Genomic DNA, 14475 nt, shown 5'->3' on the forward strand with positions numbered 1-14475 from the left:
AAAACAAGCTAAGACACAGAAAACCAGAGTGGTTGGTAACTATGCAGATTGCAGATCCCTGATCTTACCACACAACTAGCAGTAGCCGTGGAGCGTGCCTACGATGAACCTAGACGCCTCGTCATGGCCGGAGGACTACATAAGCCTAAAGCAAGAAAAGGGAAAACTAACTGCCCCAGAGCAGACCCCAAAGGAATAGATAGCCCCCACACATGTATTGACGGTGAAACAAGATGAAGGCACAAACACAGGCAGGAAAATAGGTTGAGCAAATGTTGGGGCCCAAACTAACTAGACAGGAAAGGAAAGGGAAGACACTGTCTGCAAGCTGCAAAAAACCCTACAAAAATAATGTCCAACACTTCTGATAGCAAAATTAACCCTGAAGTCACTAGACTTCTTCCACTATATCAGCACTCTGAAAGATTCTGAGACAGAGCAAAAAGAGGCCAAACTAGTAAGGGACAAAAAGCCAATTGGCAAAATACTGATAAATAAGAGTGGAAATTCAGCTCAGCCCCCAGCCGGGGCTGGCAGACCACACAAAAAACTGAATAGACCAACAAAATCAAGTGTGAACATTAGCAGAAAAACTTAGCTTTAGATGACTGGAACAGAGCTGAAAACCAAGAGCTGACAAGCCAGAAGGAATCACCAGCAAATGAATAGGGAGTCGGCTGTCTTAAATCCAATCTGAGAATCCTGAGATCCAATCGTCATCCTCATTCTCAGGTGGCAGATCTCCACCGATCAAACCAGCCGAACCACCTCCCATCACCACCAGAGGGAGTCCAGAAGGGGAACTCACAACTGGTGAACCAGAGAATGAACTCACAACAATCAGGATCCTGACAGCGCCGGCGTACAGCCTCCGCTAAGCAGGGACTCACTCGTACTGTAGGGACCCCTGAGGACAAGAACAGCTGGAAAACACAGATGCACAGGACCTAATCGCTGAAGTTTAGCAAGCCGGCACAGGACCTATAGTCATGTGACTGCAGGGGGCGGGGCTTAATGTCCTGCTTTCAGAGAAGGTAGAAAACTCAGAGTCGGGCAGAACGGAGGTCATACACAGTACAGGCAAACGAGGTACAGGAGGGATAAACAGACGGGAGGTCAGACAAAGCCAAAGGTCATACACAAGAGGGCAGTGCGGTACCAAAGGGACGAGCAAAGAGCAGTCGAGTCACAAGCAGAGAGTCATACACGAGAGAGCGGTGCGGTAAAAGAGAGGCAGGCAGAACTCGTAACAGAGACAGAACCGGATCACAACCAAACAAGCAACAAGTAATCAGTCACAAGGCACACGTATACAAGAGGTCAACTAACTTAGCCGAGGGCAGGAGTATAACTGACACCGGACCTAGGTCCAGTGAGCATTAAATAGCCGCCCTCTGTCAGAGAGAGGCAGAACAATTAACCCCCAGTCTGACCAGGACGGGCCAAAGCGAAACCCCATCCTGGATCATGACAGATACATTTGGGGTAGTCAGGATTGGACCCACCAGTCACCTGATCCCCATGGGTACATTTGTGAAAGCCAGGAAATGGAACCTGGCTTCATGGAGATGCTCGGAGAAGCCAGGCTGTGACTCAATGGTCACCTGGCATTGCATTGTACCTCAGTGGACTGTCAGCTTCCAAAGCTTGTCATTATCTCCTCTCTGTGTGTGCCACAGGTGAGGTAGTCGGCCCTGGAAGCTCTGAAGTCACAGCTGCTATTATCTTGGCGAGTCAGGGGAAGGGTGAGATTCTGTAATGTGCACCATCTTGGGTATTTTGCTGGGACTGTCCTATGAGTTATCTGCCTGTTCTGTGGTTCAGTAAAGTATTGCCACACTGTTTTACCCTTACCTTGTGGTTCTGCCTTCTTCCACGTATGACCCTGTCTGGATTCCAGCATACGGCTAAACCCTTCATCCACTCCCAGTAAAAAGACTGTATGGGTGCTTAAGTCTATATTTATTGGGATGATATGGACAACAATGGGAGATGATAACAGATTGTATAGTAGATGAGATTGGTGAATATAGTAGTAGATGAAATCAGTGATTGTTGAACATAGTAGTGGATGATTCAGGTAAAAACTATAAGGAAACAGACAGTACAAGACATCAAACAATGTAGAATTGATCTTCAGCTCACCTGGTTCAGCCTTGCCCAATTTTAGGTTTTCCAAGAAACCAAAATCTATTTTGAAAGGTCAAAGAGTTAATAGGATTTCAGAAGGTGGAGGAACATCACGAGTTACTTTCAGCTCCTCTGAACTTGAAACGACTGATGGAGAAATGGAAGAAGATGAAAATTATTGCTATAGTTCAGGGGAAGGATCTAGTGGGGCAAAAAACGGTGTAACCCCAAATATAGATCCAAATCAAAATCCTATAGAAGAGCGGGGCGTAAGCACAGAGTTAAAACACAGAAAATACAATTACAGAACGAGGTATCACAAATAAATCAGTTTACGGTCCTAAATCAATCTGCATGTATCCTTACTAATAATGAATTGAAAGTACTGCGCAAAGGGCTCAATTTTGTGCCTAAGAATAATGGAGATTTTTTTTTTCTACAATTTTGGATGTCAACAAATTTGTGAGAAGATTAACTATCAAGAAACATTTTTTTGATCAGGATCAATCAGCTGCTGAAATCAACACTCCTCTCTTACCAGTTAATGAATATGCAGGACTTACCTTCAGAGAACAATTTGCCTTGACTGAACTTAATTCCTTATCTGATTCTTCACAAAGGGACAATTTTGTCGGTGATAACAGTGTGGTTTCCAGAGTGCCAAATGTGGATTTCTATCCCTTACAATCAAGAGCCCCCATTATGGATGAGTTTCAGCTCTCTGTGGAACGGGAATTAAAATCTGTATTTTCTGATAATAATAAGGGGGATAATTTAAGGGAGAAAGAAAAGCTCTAAAAAACATACAAAATAATCCAAACATTGTAGTGAAGAATGCTGATAAGGGGGGGATCAGTGGTAATATTGGATAAGACCCTATATGTAAGAGAGGTTAATAGTATTTTAAATGAAAGTCATGCTTACAAGAAAATAGATGGAGATCCAACGGAAACTATAAAAATTAAATTGGAAAAAATTTTACAAGAAGGATTTGATCTAGGCATTCTTAATTTAAAACAAAAAGAATTCTTATTACCAGTAAATCCCAAAATTCCCATTTTTCATGCCCTACCTAAAACCCATAAAGGGCTTTTTCCTCCTCCTTTCAGACCTATAGTGTCAGGTGTGGATTCATTATTGGAAAGACTAGGTTCTTGGTTAGATGAGAGATTGCAACCATTGGTAGTTATGTCACCTAGTTATTTGAAAGACAGCAAACATGTGCTATCAGTAATGTTAAATCAGAATTGGGATGAGAATTTCATGTGGATGACTTGTGATGTTAAAACACTGTATTCTTGCATTCCACATGATTTAGCTATGCAAGCATTGACAGATCAACTAAATATATATTCCAATTATTCTGATGTAATGAAAGAATATATTTTAGATGTTACTCTATTTTTGCTTCAAAACAACTACTTTAGATTCTCCCGCCAGTTCTATGTGCAGTGTCAGGGTTGTTCTATGGGAGCGAAATTCTCCCCATCCCTGGCTAATCTGTACATGAACTGGTGGGAGTCGAAATTTATTTATTCTGAATTTAATCCTTATTCAGATTATATAGAACAATATTTACGATTCATAGATGATATTTTGATAGTGTGGAAAGGATCAGATGACCTAGTGTCCAGCTTTAAAGATTATATTAATGATAATAATCTAAATCTGTCTTTTTCGTAGTAGATACCAATAGGGATACGATTTCCTTTCTCGACATACAATTGGGTGGTGAGAGTCTGAGGAAAAAAGTAGATTGTCAGCTTTTTCGTAAAAAAATTTCAGGAAATTCCATTTTGCATGCTTTTAGTCAACATCCACAACATGTGATTAGGAATATCCCCACAGGGGAATTTATCAGAGCCCGTAGGTGTTGTACCGATGACAGCAAGTATAAGGAAGAATGTGATAATATTAAAAAAAGGTTACAACACAGGGGTTATAATCTTAAAATGGTTAAAAAAGCTGAAACTAAAGCCAATGAAAAAAGCAGAGATCAGTATTTATTCCAGTCGAAAAAATCAGATAAGAAAGATTTTTCTAATGAAATGATTTTTTCTACTACGTATCATAGTAATTATTACAAAGTAATTAATGTTGTTCGTAAACATCTACCATTATTAACTACTGATAGTACACTTAGGGAAATTTTGAAAAATGGTTGCAAATTTGTCCCCAAAAAATCTTTGACGATAGGAAATATAATCTCTCCTAGTGAACTCAGTGAGAACACAGATAAAATAGGTTGTACATGGTTATCTACTAAAGGTTCATTTAGATGCGGGCAGAAGTTATGTGGTTTATGTAAATTCATGATAAATAACAATAAGTCTGTTATAAGTAATGAGGGTCAAGTATTTAAGCTCAAAACTTTTATGAATTGTGCCACTGATTACTGTGTTTATATCATCTTTTGCACGACATGCAGAAAACAGTATGTAGGATCCACAAGTCGTAGCATAAGAAAAAGATTGTCGGAACACATTTATGACATCAATAATATTACTACCCGTAGTCTTTCGGGGGCTTCTAAACATTTTTTGCATGAACATAAGGGAGAATTGAATAGCCTGCGAGTAAGTGCTTTGGAATTTGTTCCTGCTCCTCGGCGTGGTGGCGATAGAATTAAATTACTCCAGATGATTGAAGCTCGATGGATACTAAAACTAAATACTAGATATCCAGCAGGATTAAATTTGAAGCATGAATTGATGTATCTATATTAATATGGTTTTTTTTTTTGGGTTTTTTTTTTTTTTTCTTTTGCCGGGTGCGGTGGTATGTGCCTTTAATCCCAGCTACTAGGGAGGCTGAAGTTTGTTTGTTTTTGGTTTAATCATCAGATTATTATTAAGTGAGAATTCGCATTGTAATATGTTTGTATAAGATGAATGCATCATAGGGTTAAACCAGTGAGGTACTATTGTTAACTTTGAATTAGTGATGTCAGTTTCACAGCTGATTTTGGTGGGTGTTACCCAAGGCAGCCTTCTCTGGTTGCTTTTCCTTGATAAGTGCAACATTTATTCAGCATTTTATGCTATGATTAAGGGTCAAATATGATCCGAAACGCGTAAGCCTACACATGCTTTTATCGTCACTGGAATTGCATTTTTTAATTATGGATTAAATAAAGGCTTTTCTTAATTTTTTCACATCATGTGCTGGAACCATAAAAAACTTTTTTTCAGTACAAGACATCAGTACTGGCATATAATATCACAGCAATAACACAAGGTGTTATCATAACAGTAAAGCAATGCTACAGAGTGCTGTTATATTAGTAGTATGCATTATACAGAGTGCTGTTACTTCAGTAGGCATCATACAGAGGCTGAGCAATACAACATACAATGCAGTGACAAGAGAAAGGCGATATCTAAACAACTTAGGCTGCAAGCATTGTGCTAACTGAACAAGGGCGCATCTGTCTAACATGCAGTGTAAGAGCATTACAGGAGCTGAAATGCATTGCAAATATCATGGGGCTGCACTATGGCCAGCTAACACAGATGCATAGCAAATATTACTTAACTGCATTAAAACCTCACCGGAATCCGCTTGATATAAGCAGTGATCTTGTAAGGAGCTGGGCACATGTGAGTTCCTCAGAGATCTGGGAGAAATGGCTACAACTTGCTAACCCAGAAGCTGAACAGAACAACAATTAAAGGATCAGGATTCCAAATCCAGGAACAGGGGCAACTATGACATCTAATGGCCATAGCTGGAACAGCACTTAAGAAATGTCTTTCTGCACATGAATGGGCAGAACACTTGTGTTGTCTGAGTAGTGTTCTGCCCACTGGAAAAGGAGAGCGTGTGCTTGGTGGGATGATCCAGGAGGTTTCAGCTAGCGGACCAGGACATCCACTGACCACAGTGTATTCAAACACGTTAAACACACAAGGCTCTGCTCCATACATATCACACACAAGGCCCCACTGTACAAATCCTACACATGGCTCCGCTCCATACAGGTCATACATATGGCACCGCTCCGTACACATAGCTCTGCTCCGTATATGTCACACACATATGGCTCTGATCCATATACATCATACACACACAAGGTTTCGCTATATACACTTCATACACACACGGCTCTGTTCCATACACGTCATACACATGGACGTGCTCTGTGCACGTCATACACACACATTTCCGCTCTGTACACATATGACACATACAGCTCTGCTCTGTATACCTTGTACACACACAGCTCCGCTCCGTGCACCTCATACACACATGACTCTGCTCTGTACACCCCGTACACATGCGGCTCCGCTCCGTACACCTCGTACACACGCGGCTCCGCTCCGTACACCTCGTACACACGCGGCTCTGCTCTGTACACCTCGTACACACGCAGCTCTGCTCCGTACACCTCGTACACACGCGGCTCTGCTCCGTACACCTCGTACACACACGGCTCCGCTCCGTACACCTCGTACACACACAGCTCCGCTCTGTACACCTCGTACACACGCAGCTCTGCTCCGTACACCTCGTACACACGCGGCTCTGCTCCGTACACCTCGTACACACACGGCTCTGCTCCGTACACCTCGTACACACGCGGCTCCGCTCCGTACACCTCGTACACACACGGCTCTGCTCCGTACGCCTCGTACACACACGGCTCTGCTCCGTACGCCTTGTACACACACGGCTCTGCTCCGTACGCCTTGTACACACACGGCTCCGCTCCGTACACCTCGTACACACGCGGCTCCGCTCCGTACACCTCGTACACACGCGGCTCTGCTCCGTACGCCTCGTACACACACGGCTCCGCTCCGTACACCTCGTACACATGCGGCTCTGCTCCGTACACCTTGTACACGTGCGGCTCTGCTCTGTACACCTCATACACACGCGGCTGCACTCCGTACACCTCGTACACACGCGGCTCCGCTCCGTACACCTCATACACACGACTCCGCTCCGTACACCTCATACACACACGGCTCCGCTCCGTACACCTCGTACACACACGGCTCTGCTCCGTACACCTCGTACACACGCGGCTCCGCTCCGTACACCTCGTACACACACGGCTCTGCTCTGTACGCCTCGTACACACACGGCTCTGCTCCGTACGCCTTGTACACACACGGCTCTGCTCCGTACGCCTCGTACACACACGGCTCCGCTCCGTACACCTCGTACACATGCGGCTCTGCTCCGTACACCTTGTACACGTGCGGCTCTGCTCTGTACACCTCATACACACGCGGCTGCACTCCGTACACCTCGTACACACGCGGCTCTGCTCCGTACACCTCGTACACACGCGGCTCCGCTCCGTACACCTCATACACACACGACTCCGCTCCGTACACCTCGTACACACACGGCTCCGCTCCGTACACCTCGTACACACACGGCTCTGCTACATCCCCCCTGTAAACCCCTCCTGACCCCACACAGAAACTTCCCCTCATCCAGCATCATGACAACCAGCACAGCAGAGTCCTGCATACACTGAGGCCCCTGATCATGTGACCCCTGACTCCTCCCCTCCTGTGACCTCATCCCAGGTCCTGTGCGCACAGAGCAGCCATATATGTGGAGTGCGGCTCTGCAGGTGGAGGTAGGTGCTGGAGATTCCCCATTACTGGGTGCAGGGCAAGACAGGTCTAGGGGGGGCAGAGGCGCAAATGCCCCCTGGCTTGTCCGCCTCACAACCCAACCCAAAATGTACAGTGCCAATACCAAGCAGTCTTGTTTTAGAAGCTGAGTGTCTGCACTGTACATTTAACCTTGTACAAGTGTCGGCCTCATCCCTGTATTGCAGACACACCCACATTGCACACTGTATGGAAGTTTCTGCAGAACTGATGTAACCCTGCTCTAGATCCTTTATGATGTTACATCATTTTCTCACCATTCAGATCTCTACAATATCGGATCCTCTCAGTGGAGATCTTCTGTATAAGAGAATTTTCCTGATTGACCCATCAAGGATGGATAGGGACTGGGACAAGAGGGCGGAGAGGATATTACACCTCACCCTAGAGATCCTCTTCCGGCTTACTGGAGAGGTGAGAGATTCTGATGACGTCACATTACATCATTCTTATCTATGGGAATAACAGATGGACAGAACTGGAGAGGTGAGGACTCTGGAAATGTCTGTAGTGAGATTTATTAATGTGTCTCTCCATAACCAGGATTACACAGTAGTGAAGAAGACCTCTAGTGAGCGCTATCAGGCCCCTGTGTCTGAGGGATGGGCAAGACCCCTGAGCACAATCACAGGGCCTCCACCTCTCCCCCTGATACATGAGGACATCAATGACGAGAAGATCCTAGAACTCACCTACAAGATGATTGAGCTGCTGACTGGAGAGGTGACAATGCTGGGAATGCTGGGAGATTATACAGTAACACTATGAAGGGATCGGGGGGATGACGGTATCATTGTTTCTGTCAGGTTCCTATAAGGTGTCAGGATGTCACCGTCTATTTCTCCATGGAGGAGTGGGAATATGTAGAAGGACACAAAGATCTGTACAAGGACATCATGATGGAGGTTCCCCAGCCCCTCACATCACCAGGTAATAGACAGGACTAAATACGCACGGTCTATAATTATCTGTATGTGAAGAATGAATTCAGTCTCTGTGTTTCATCCAGATCTATCCAGTAAGAGGACAACACCAGAGAGATGTCCCCGTCCTCTTCTTCCACAGGACTGTAAACAAGAAGATCCCGATGTTCCTCAGGATCATCAGGTAGATGGAGAGAAGGTGTCATGAGATCTCCCCTATGATGTGTAGATGGCTGTGAATGTCTTGTGCTCAGTCTTGTTTTATCCACCAGTATTATATACACTGCTCAAAAAAATAAAGGGAACACTTAAACAACAGAATATAACTCCAAGTAAATCAAACTTCTGTGAAATCAAACTGTCCACTTAGGAAGCAACACTGATTGACAATTTCCCATGCTGTTGTGCAAATGGAATAGACAACAGATGGAAATTATTGGCAATTATCAAGACACACTCAATAAAGGAGTGGTTCTGCAGGTTGGGACCACAGACCACATCTCAGTACCAATGCTTTCTGGCTGATGTATTGGTCACTTTTGAATGTTGGTTGTGCTTTCACACTCGTGGTAGCATGAGATGGACTCTACAACCCACACAAGTGGCTCAGGTAGTGCAGCTCATCCAGGATGGCACATCAATGCGAGCTGTGGCAAGTAGGTCTGCTGTGTCTGTCAGCGTAGTGTCCAGAGGCTGGAGGCACTACCAGGGGACAGTCCAGTACACCAGGAGACGTGGACGGGGCCGTAGGAGGGCAACAACCCAGCAGCAGGACCGCTACCTCAGCCTTTGTGCAAGGAGGAACAGAAGGAGCACTGCGAGAGCCCTGCAAAATGACCTCCAGCAGGCCACAAATGTGCATGTGTCTGCACGAACGGTTAGAAACCGACTCCATGAGGATGGTCTGAGTGCCCGACGTCCACAGATGGGGGTTGTGCTCACAGCCCAACACTGTGCAGGACGCACAGATTTTTATGATTTATTGTTCTCAACGCATTCCACTATGTAATGAATAAAGATTTGCAACTGGAATATTTCATTCAGTGATATCTAGGATGTGGTATTTTAGTGTACGCTTTATTTCTTTGAGCAATGTATTTTATACTTGTGTATTGAGAATGGTGGAGATGGCAGGATTAGAGCTGATCATAGATGTGACTTCTCCATCTGTCTGTCACTTTTATAATATTTGTTTCAGGGTGAAGATCTGACCCATATTAATACTATAGAGACATATGTGATTGGTGATGAGTGGTGTAAAGAGGAGATTCCTACAGATAACTTCCCAGGTGAGTATTATTAATATTTAATGCACCATTGATTCCATGGTGCTGTACATGAAAAGGGGTTGCATACAAAATACACATATAGATTACAATGAACAAACTTCAATCATAGACTGGTATGTGGGAGAGGGCCCTTCCCTAGTGGGCTCACAGTCTACAGCATAATGGGGAAAGAAAGAGTGGGTTGAGGGTTTGTGGCAGGTTCCATGGTGGTGAGTAATAACCACTAAATGCAGAGAAGTCACAGATTCTTCTCAGTAACTGGCTTTATCAATGTTGTAGTCAGGCCATGTCTTCCAGACCAGTAGACCACCGTATGCTCCTCCACCCGAAACTGTCCTAATTAATTTGGGCAGTTTTCCGGTTTAGTGTGATAGCCCTCCCCCAGAACATTGCCCCTGAACAGTTGTTCTGACCCCAAACACTACTAATCTGCCCATATGGGGTTAATCTGCAAGTTAATAGTGTTCTAAAGCATCTTGGCCATCACATTGCAAATACAGCTACTGGGAGGATATTAACTTTATCACTCCTAGCAGCTTTCGGCTTTTAGTTAGTGATGAGCGAGTATACTCGTTGCTCCGGTATCCTCCGAGTATTTTGGCGTGCTCGGAGATTTGGTTTTTGTCATCTCAGCTGCATGATTTGATTTTTTTGCAACTTATAACATTCCTCCTGAATCCAATGATACACTACTGTTTGGGCACATGGAGGGGCTCAGAATGCTTGAAACACAGATGTTGCTGGAATAGTTCGCGAGCGCCGTTTGAAGACCCCCTAGATTGCCAGAACGGAATCAAACTAGAACAATAGAAAATCTATAAAGTGTCTCCATTTTCCTCAAGAAATAAGTTTATAGGAGTAGTAATAATTGTGACCCCACAGGCAGTGTTTTGGAAATTAGCACACAGTGGGTGTTGCGGATGGAAAATTGCAAATATGCCATTTTAGTGACCAGATTGTGCACACCGTAAATTAAGTGGGTTCTCCTCACTATAGCAATGCCAAATACATGGATGCTAAATGTGGTTTGGGCACACTGAGAGCCTCAGAAGGGGTGGATATTTGGCTTTGGGAGAGCCAATTTTGCTGGATTGGGTTATAGAAACTGTTACTTTTCAAGAGCCTTTGAGTCTCTAATAATGTGGACATCCTCAGTTTTTCCATTTAGAAATGATGGCCGTAAATGGGATCTTGCTTTTTGCAGGACGAGTAAAAGTTTTTAATTGGCATTTTGGCCTCCACAACATTTTTTGGTGGCTTATTATTATAATGCCGTATTTTTTGGATTATAAGACGCACTTTTTTCCCAAAATATTTTTGGGGAAAATGGGGGTGCGTCTTATAATTTGAATGTACCTTACCAGCCGCTGAGGAGCAGGGTCCCAGGGTTGCTGCTGGAGGAGGCAAGAGTGGCACATTGCTGCAGGCCGCAGGCTGGGATATGGGGGTGTTTGGAGGTGCGACATTGTGGGTGTACCGGGGCTCCACTAACATTTTGCGAAAGCCCAGGACCACTGCACTTCCATGGTTTACATTGCAGTGGACTCCGGGAAAATGGCTGCCGGGGGCAGCACATTCACAGATGGAGATCTCAGCACCAAGATCTTGGGAAATGAGATCTCAGCGCGGCCATTTTTTCAGAGTCCACTGCAAAGTAAACCATGGAAGTACGGGGGCTCTGGTCTTTCACAAAATGTCGGCGGAGCCCCCACAGCATCGCCCCATTTCTGCCTCCGTCAGCAGCTACCCTGGGACCTCACTTAACCGCAGCCACCACCCCCGATTAGCAATAAGACACATGGATGGTAAGAAGCACCACCATTTTATTAAAAAAAAAATATTTTTTTTCTGTTTTTCTCAAAATTTGGGGTGCATCTTATAAACTGCAAAATACGGTATTTGGGAGGCAGGACGAACAAAGAGAGTCGAAAATCATACTCTACTTTTTCCTTCTCTCAGGTCTAATTTTAGACTGTGAAATGTTTGTTGATAAATAATTTTGCTACATAACTTGCAATTTCTATGGACATTTTATTAGACATGTTATTTAAGTAAACTTTTTTATTTAAGGATATTTTATTAAAAAATGATCATTGGTTTTATTCTCGACAGATCTGTCATCTGATCCTTTTAAACAGGTTCTATTTTCCAATTCATCACAGACTGTTCAGAAAAACAAAAGTCATGAAACGGATGTTAAGTATGAAAGTTCTTTCACAGGAAAGAAACCATCAGAATGTTCAGAATATGAAAAAAGTTTATCCTTAATAATGTCTTATTTTACATATCAAAAAAATCACAGAGAGGAAGACAGATTTTCTTGTTTAGAATGTGGGAAATGTTATTCAAATAAATCAAATCTTGGTAAACACCAGAAATTTCACACAGGGGCGAAGCCATTTTCATGTTCAGAATGTGGGAAATGTTTTGTAGAAAGATCACATCTTATCGCACATCAGCGAAGTCACACAGGAGAGAAGCCACATTCTTGCACAGAATGTGGGAAATGTTTTGTAGATAAATCAAGTCTTTTTATACACCACAGAAGACACACGGGGGAGAAGCCATATTCATGTTCAGAATGTGGGAAACGTTTTAATCAGAAAGTACATCTTGCTAGACACCAAAGAACTCACACAGGGGAGAAGCCATTTTCATGTTCAGAATGTGGGAAATGTTGTGCAGATAAATCAAATCTTAGAGAACATCAAAGAACTCACACAGGGGAGAAGCCATATTCATGTTCAGAATGCGGAAAATGTTTTGCAACTAAATCAACTCTTGTTAAACACCATAGAATTCACAAAGGGAAGAATCCATTATTATACCTAGACGGTGAAAAAAACATTTATTAAAAAAAATCATGTTTTGTTCATTAAAAAAACTCACATGGGTTAAAACTATGTATTCAGTCACAGTAAAGAAAAGTAAGTAAATGAGGAAGGTGTAAGCAATTTAGAACTGAAATTAGAATAAAAAATGTATGCAGTTACTAATATTTGTCTGTTATTGAAAAAGCAAATAAAAAGCAATATTCCAAGTGTTTTGAATAGTTTCCTTTCCCACATTCGAGCTCCCATGAGTTGGGAATCCATGCTTCAAACCTGGACAGGAAGTCTAGAGCAAAAAAGAAGGGTAACACCCACTCTCTCCTTCATTGGTTTCCTGTTCTGTGTAATGAGTAGCTTGAATCATGCAGCTTAAATGCTGTGAAGATGAAACATCTTAGGCCTGTTTCACACTTCAGTTTTTTCTGTCAGTTAAAATCCGCCAAAATAGCGGAAAACGGATCCACAGGCGGACTGACAGAAACGGGGGTCAGCGGATGGGCGGATGTACGGATCCGCTGACGGTAAAAATTTAAAGGAACCACGCCTGGGGAAAAGGAGAGAGAGAGAGTTTTGTCCAGCGGCCAGACAGAAACGCGGGTTAAATCGGCAAATAGCGGATCCGGACACGAAAAAAACATTACATGCTCCGTCCGGGTCACTGGGCGGACGCCAAAATCTTGGCGGATCCGTACAAAAACGGATCAAACGGACGACCATCCGTCAAGATCCGCCGATAATGAACGTCTGAGGAAAAAACGGATCCGCCAAGAAAAATGGTGGATCCGTTTTTTTTCCAAATCGGCGGATCTTGACTGATGGTCACAAACGGAAGTGTGAAACAGGCCTTAACAGACTGAGTGGCCTCCAGCATAAAGCTACAGCCTGGTTGACCTTCTAGGGCGTAATTCTCTAGTGCAACAGTCCACAAATCTGTGTAACTCTCCAGCTGCCACATGCCTTGGCCTACCACCTCACGATTTGACTTGGCCTACTGTCCCTTAGCGAAGGCTAGCGCTGAAACTAGTGCTGGAGCCTGCTGCTATTCCAGCAGGAGGATATGAGTTCATGTATTTGCACTTTTGAATCCCCTTTACGTAACTGGTAGTGATGAGCAAACGTGCTCCAATAAAGTCTTATCCGAGCATGCCCTGGTGTTATCCGAGCATCTGGGCATGAGTCCATGCGGATACATAATTTGCGGCTGTTAGACAGCCTCAACACATGTGGAGATTCCCTAACAAACAGACAATCCCCACATGTGTTGAGGCTGTCTAACAGCCGCAAATTATGTAGCCACAGGGACTCGAACATAATATTCAAGCACTCCCAGTTGCTCGGATAACACCCATGCATGCTCAGATAAGACGTTATCTGAGCACGTTCACTCATCACTAGTACCTGGGTCTGATAAGCACTTTTGAAAATTATCTGATCTCTTTGATTTCCATACTCTTTTACTTGAAACGGTGCACTGTGCTTGAATATTTTCATTGGTATACTTAACTTAATTACTACTGATTACATTTATCTTTTATATACTTACTAGCTGAAGAGCCCGGCGTTGCCTGAGCATAGTAACCAACTGTGGTTAGTTATAACAAATTATAATGATTATATTGCACATAAAAACATTTCACATCATATATTCAACACTACAGATTTGCAACAC

The 14475-nt window shown here is 43.6% G+C and overlaps 1 protein-coding gene across 3 annotated transcripts in view; it reads left to right on the forward strand.

Annotated features, from left to right (window-relative positions):
• The window catches only part of LOC141051098 (gastrula zinc finger protein XlCGF66.1-like), a 31625-nt gene extending 18607 nt beyond the window's left edge, over positions 1 to 13018 (forward strand). The window contains exons 1-7 of one of the 3 annotated variants that reach the window (XM_073547973.1): positions 7591 to 7726; positions 8028 to 8177; positions 8307 to 8486; positions 8570 to 8693; positions 8773 to 8870; positions 9885 to 9975; positions 12088 to 13018. In XM_073547973.1, the coding sequence (XP_073404074.1) occupies positions 7700 to 7726; positions 8028 to 8177; positions 8307 to 8486; positions 8570 to 8693; positions 8773 to 8870; positions 9885 to 9975; positions 12088 to 12830 (1413 nt within the window). In that variant the 5' untranslated portion in view covers positions 7591 to 7699 and the 3' untranslated portion in view covers positions 12831 to 13018. The other 2 variants (XM_073547974.1, XM_073547972.1) reach the window with 2 other exon arrangements.
• The last annotated feature ends 1457 nt before the right edge of the window (positions 13019 to 14475 follow it).

This window comes from Dendrobates tinctorius, unplaced genomic scaffold (assembly GCF_039654945.1).
Source record: "Dendrobates tinctorius isolate UK_male_01 unplaced genomic scaffold, ASM3965494v1 ptg000155l, whole genome shotgun sequence".
Lineage (NCBI taxonomy): Eukaryota > Metazoa > Chordata > Amphibia > Anura > Dendrobatidae > Dendrobates > Dendrobates tinctorius.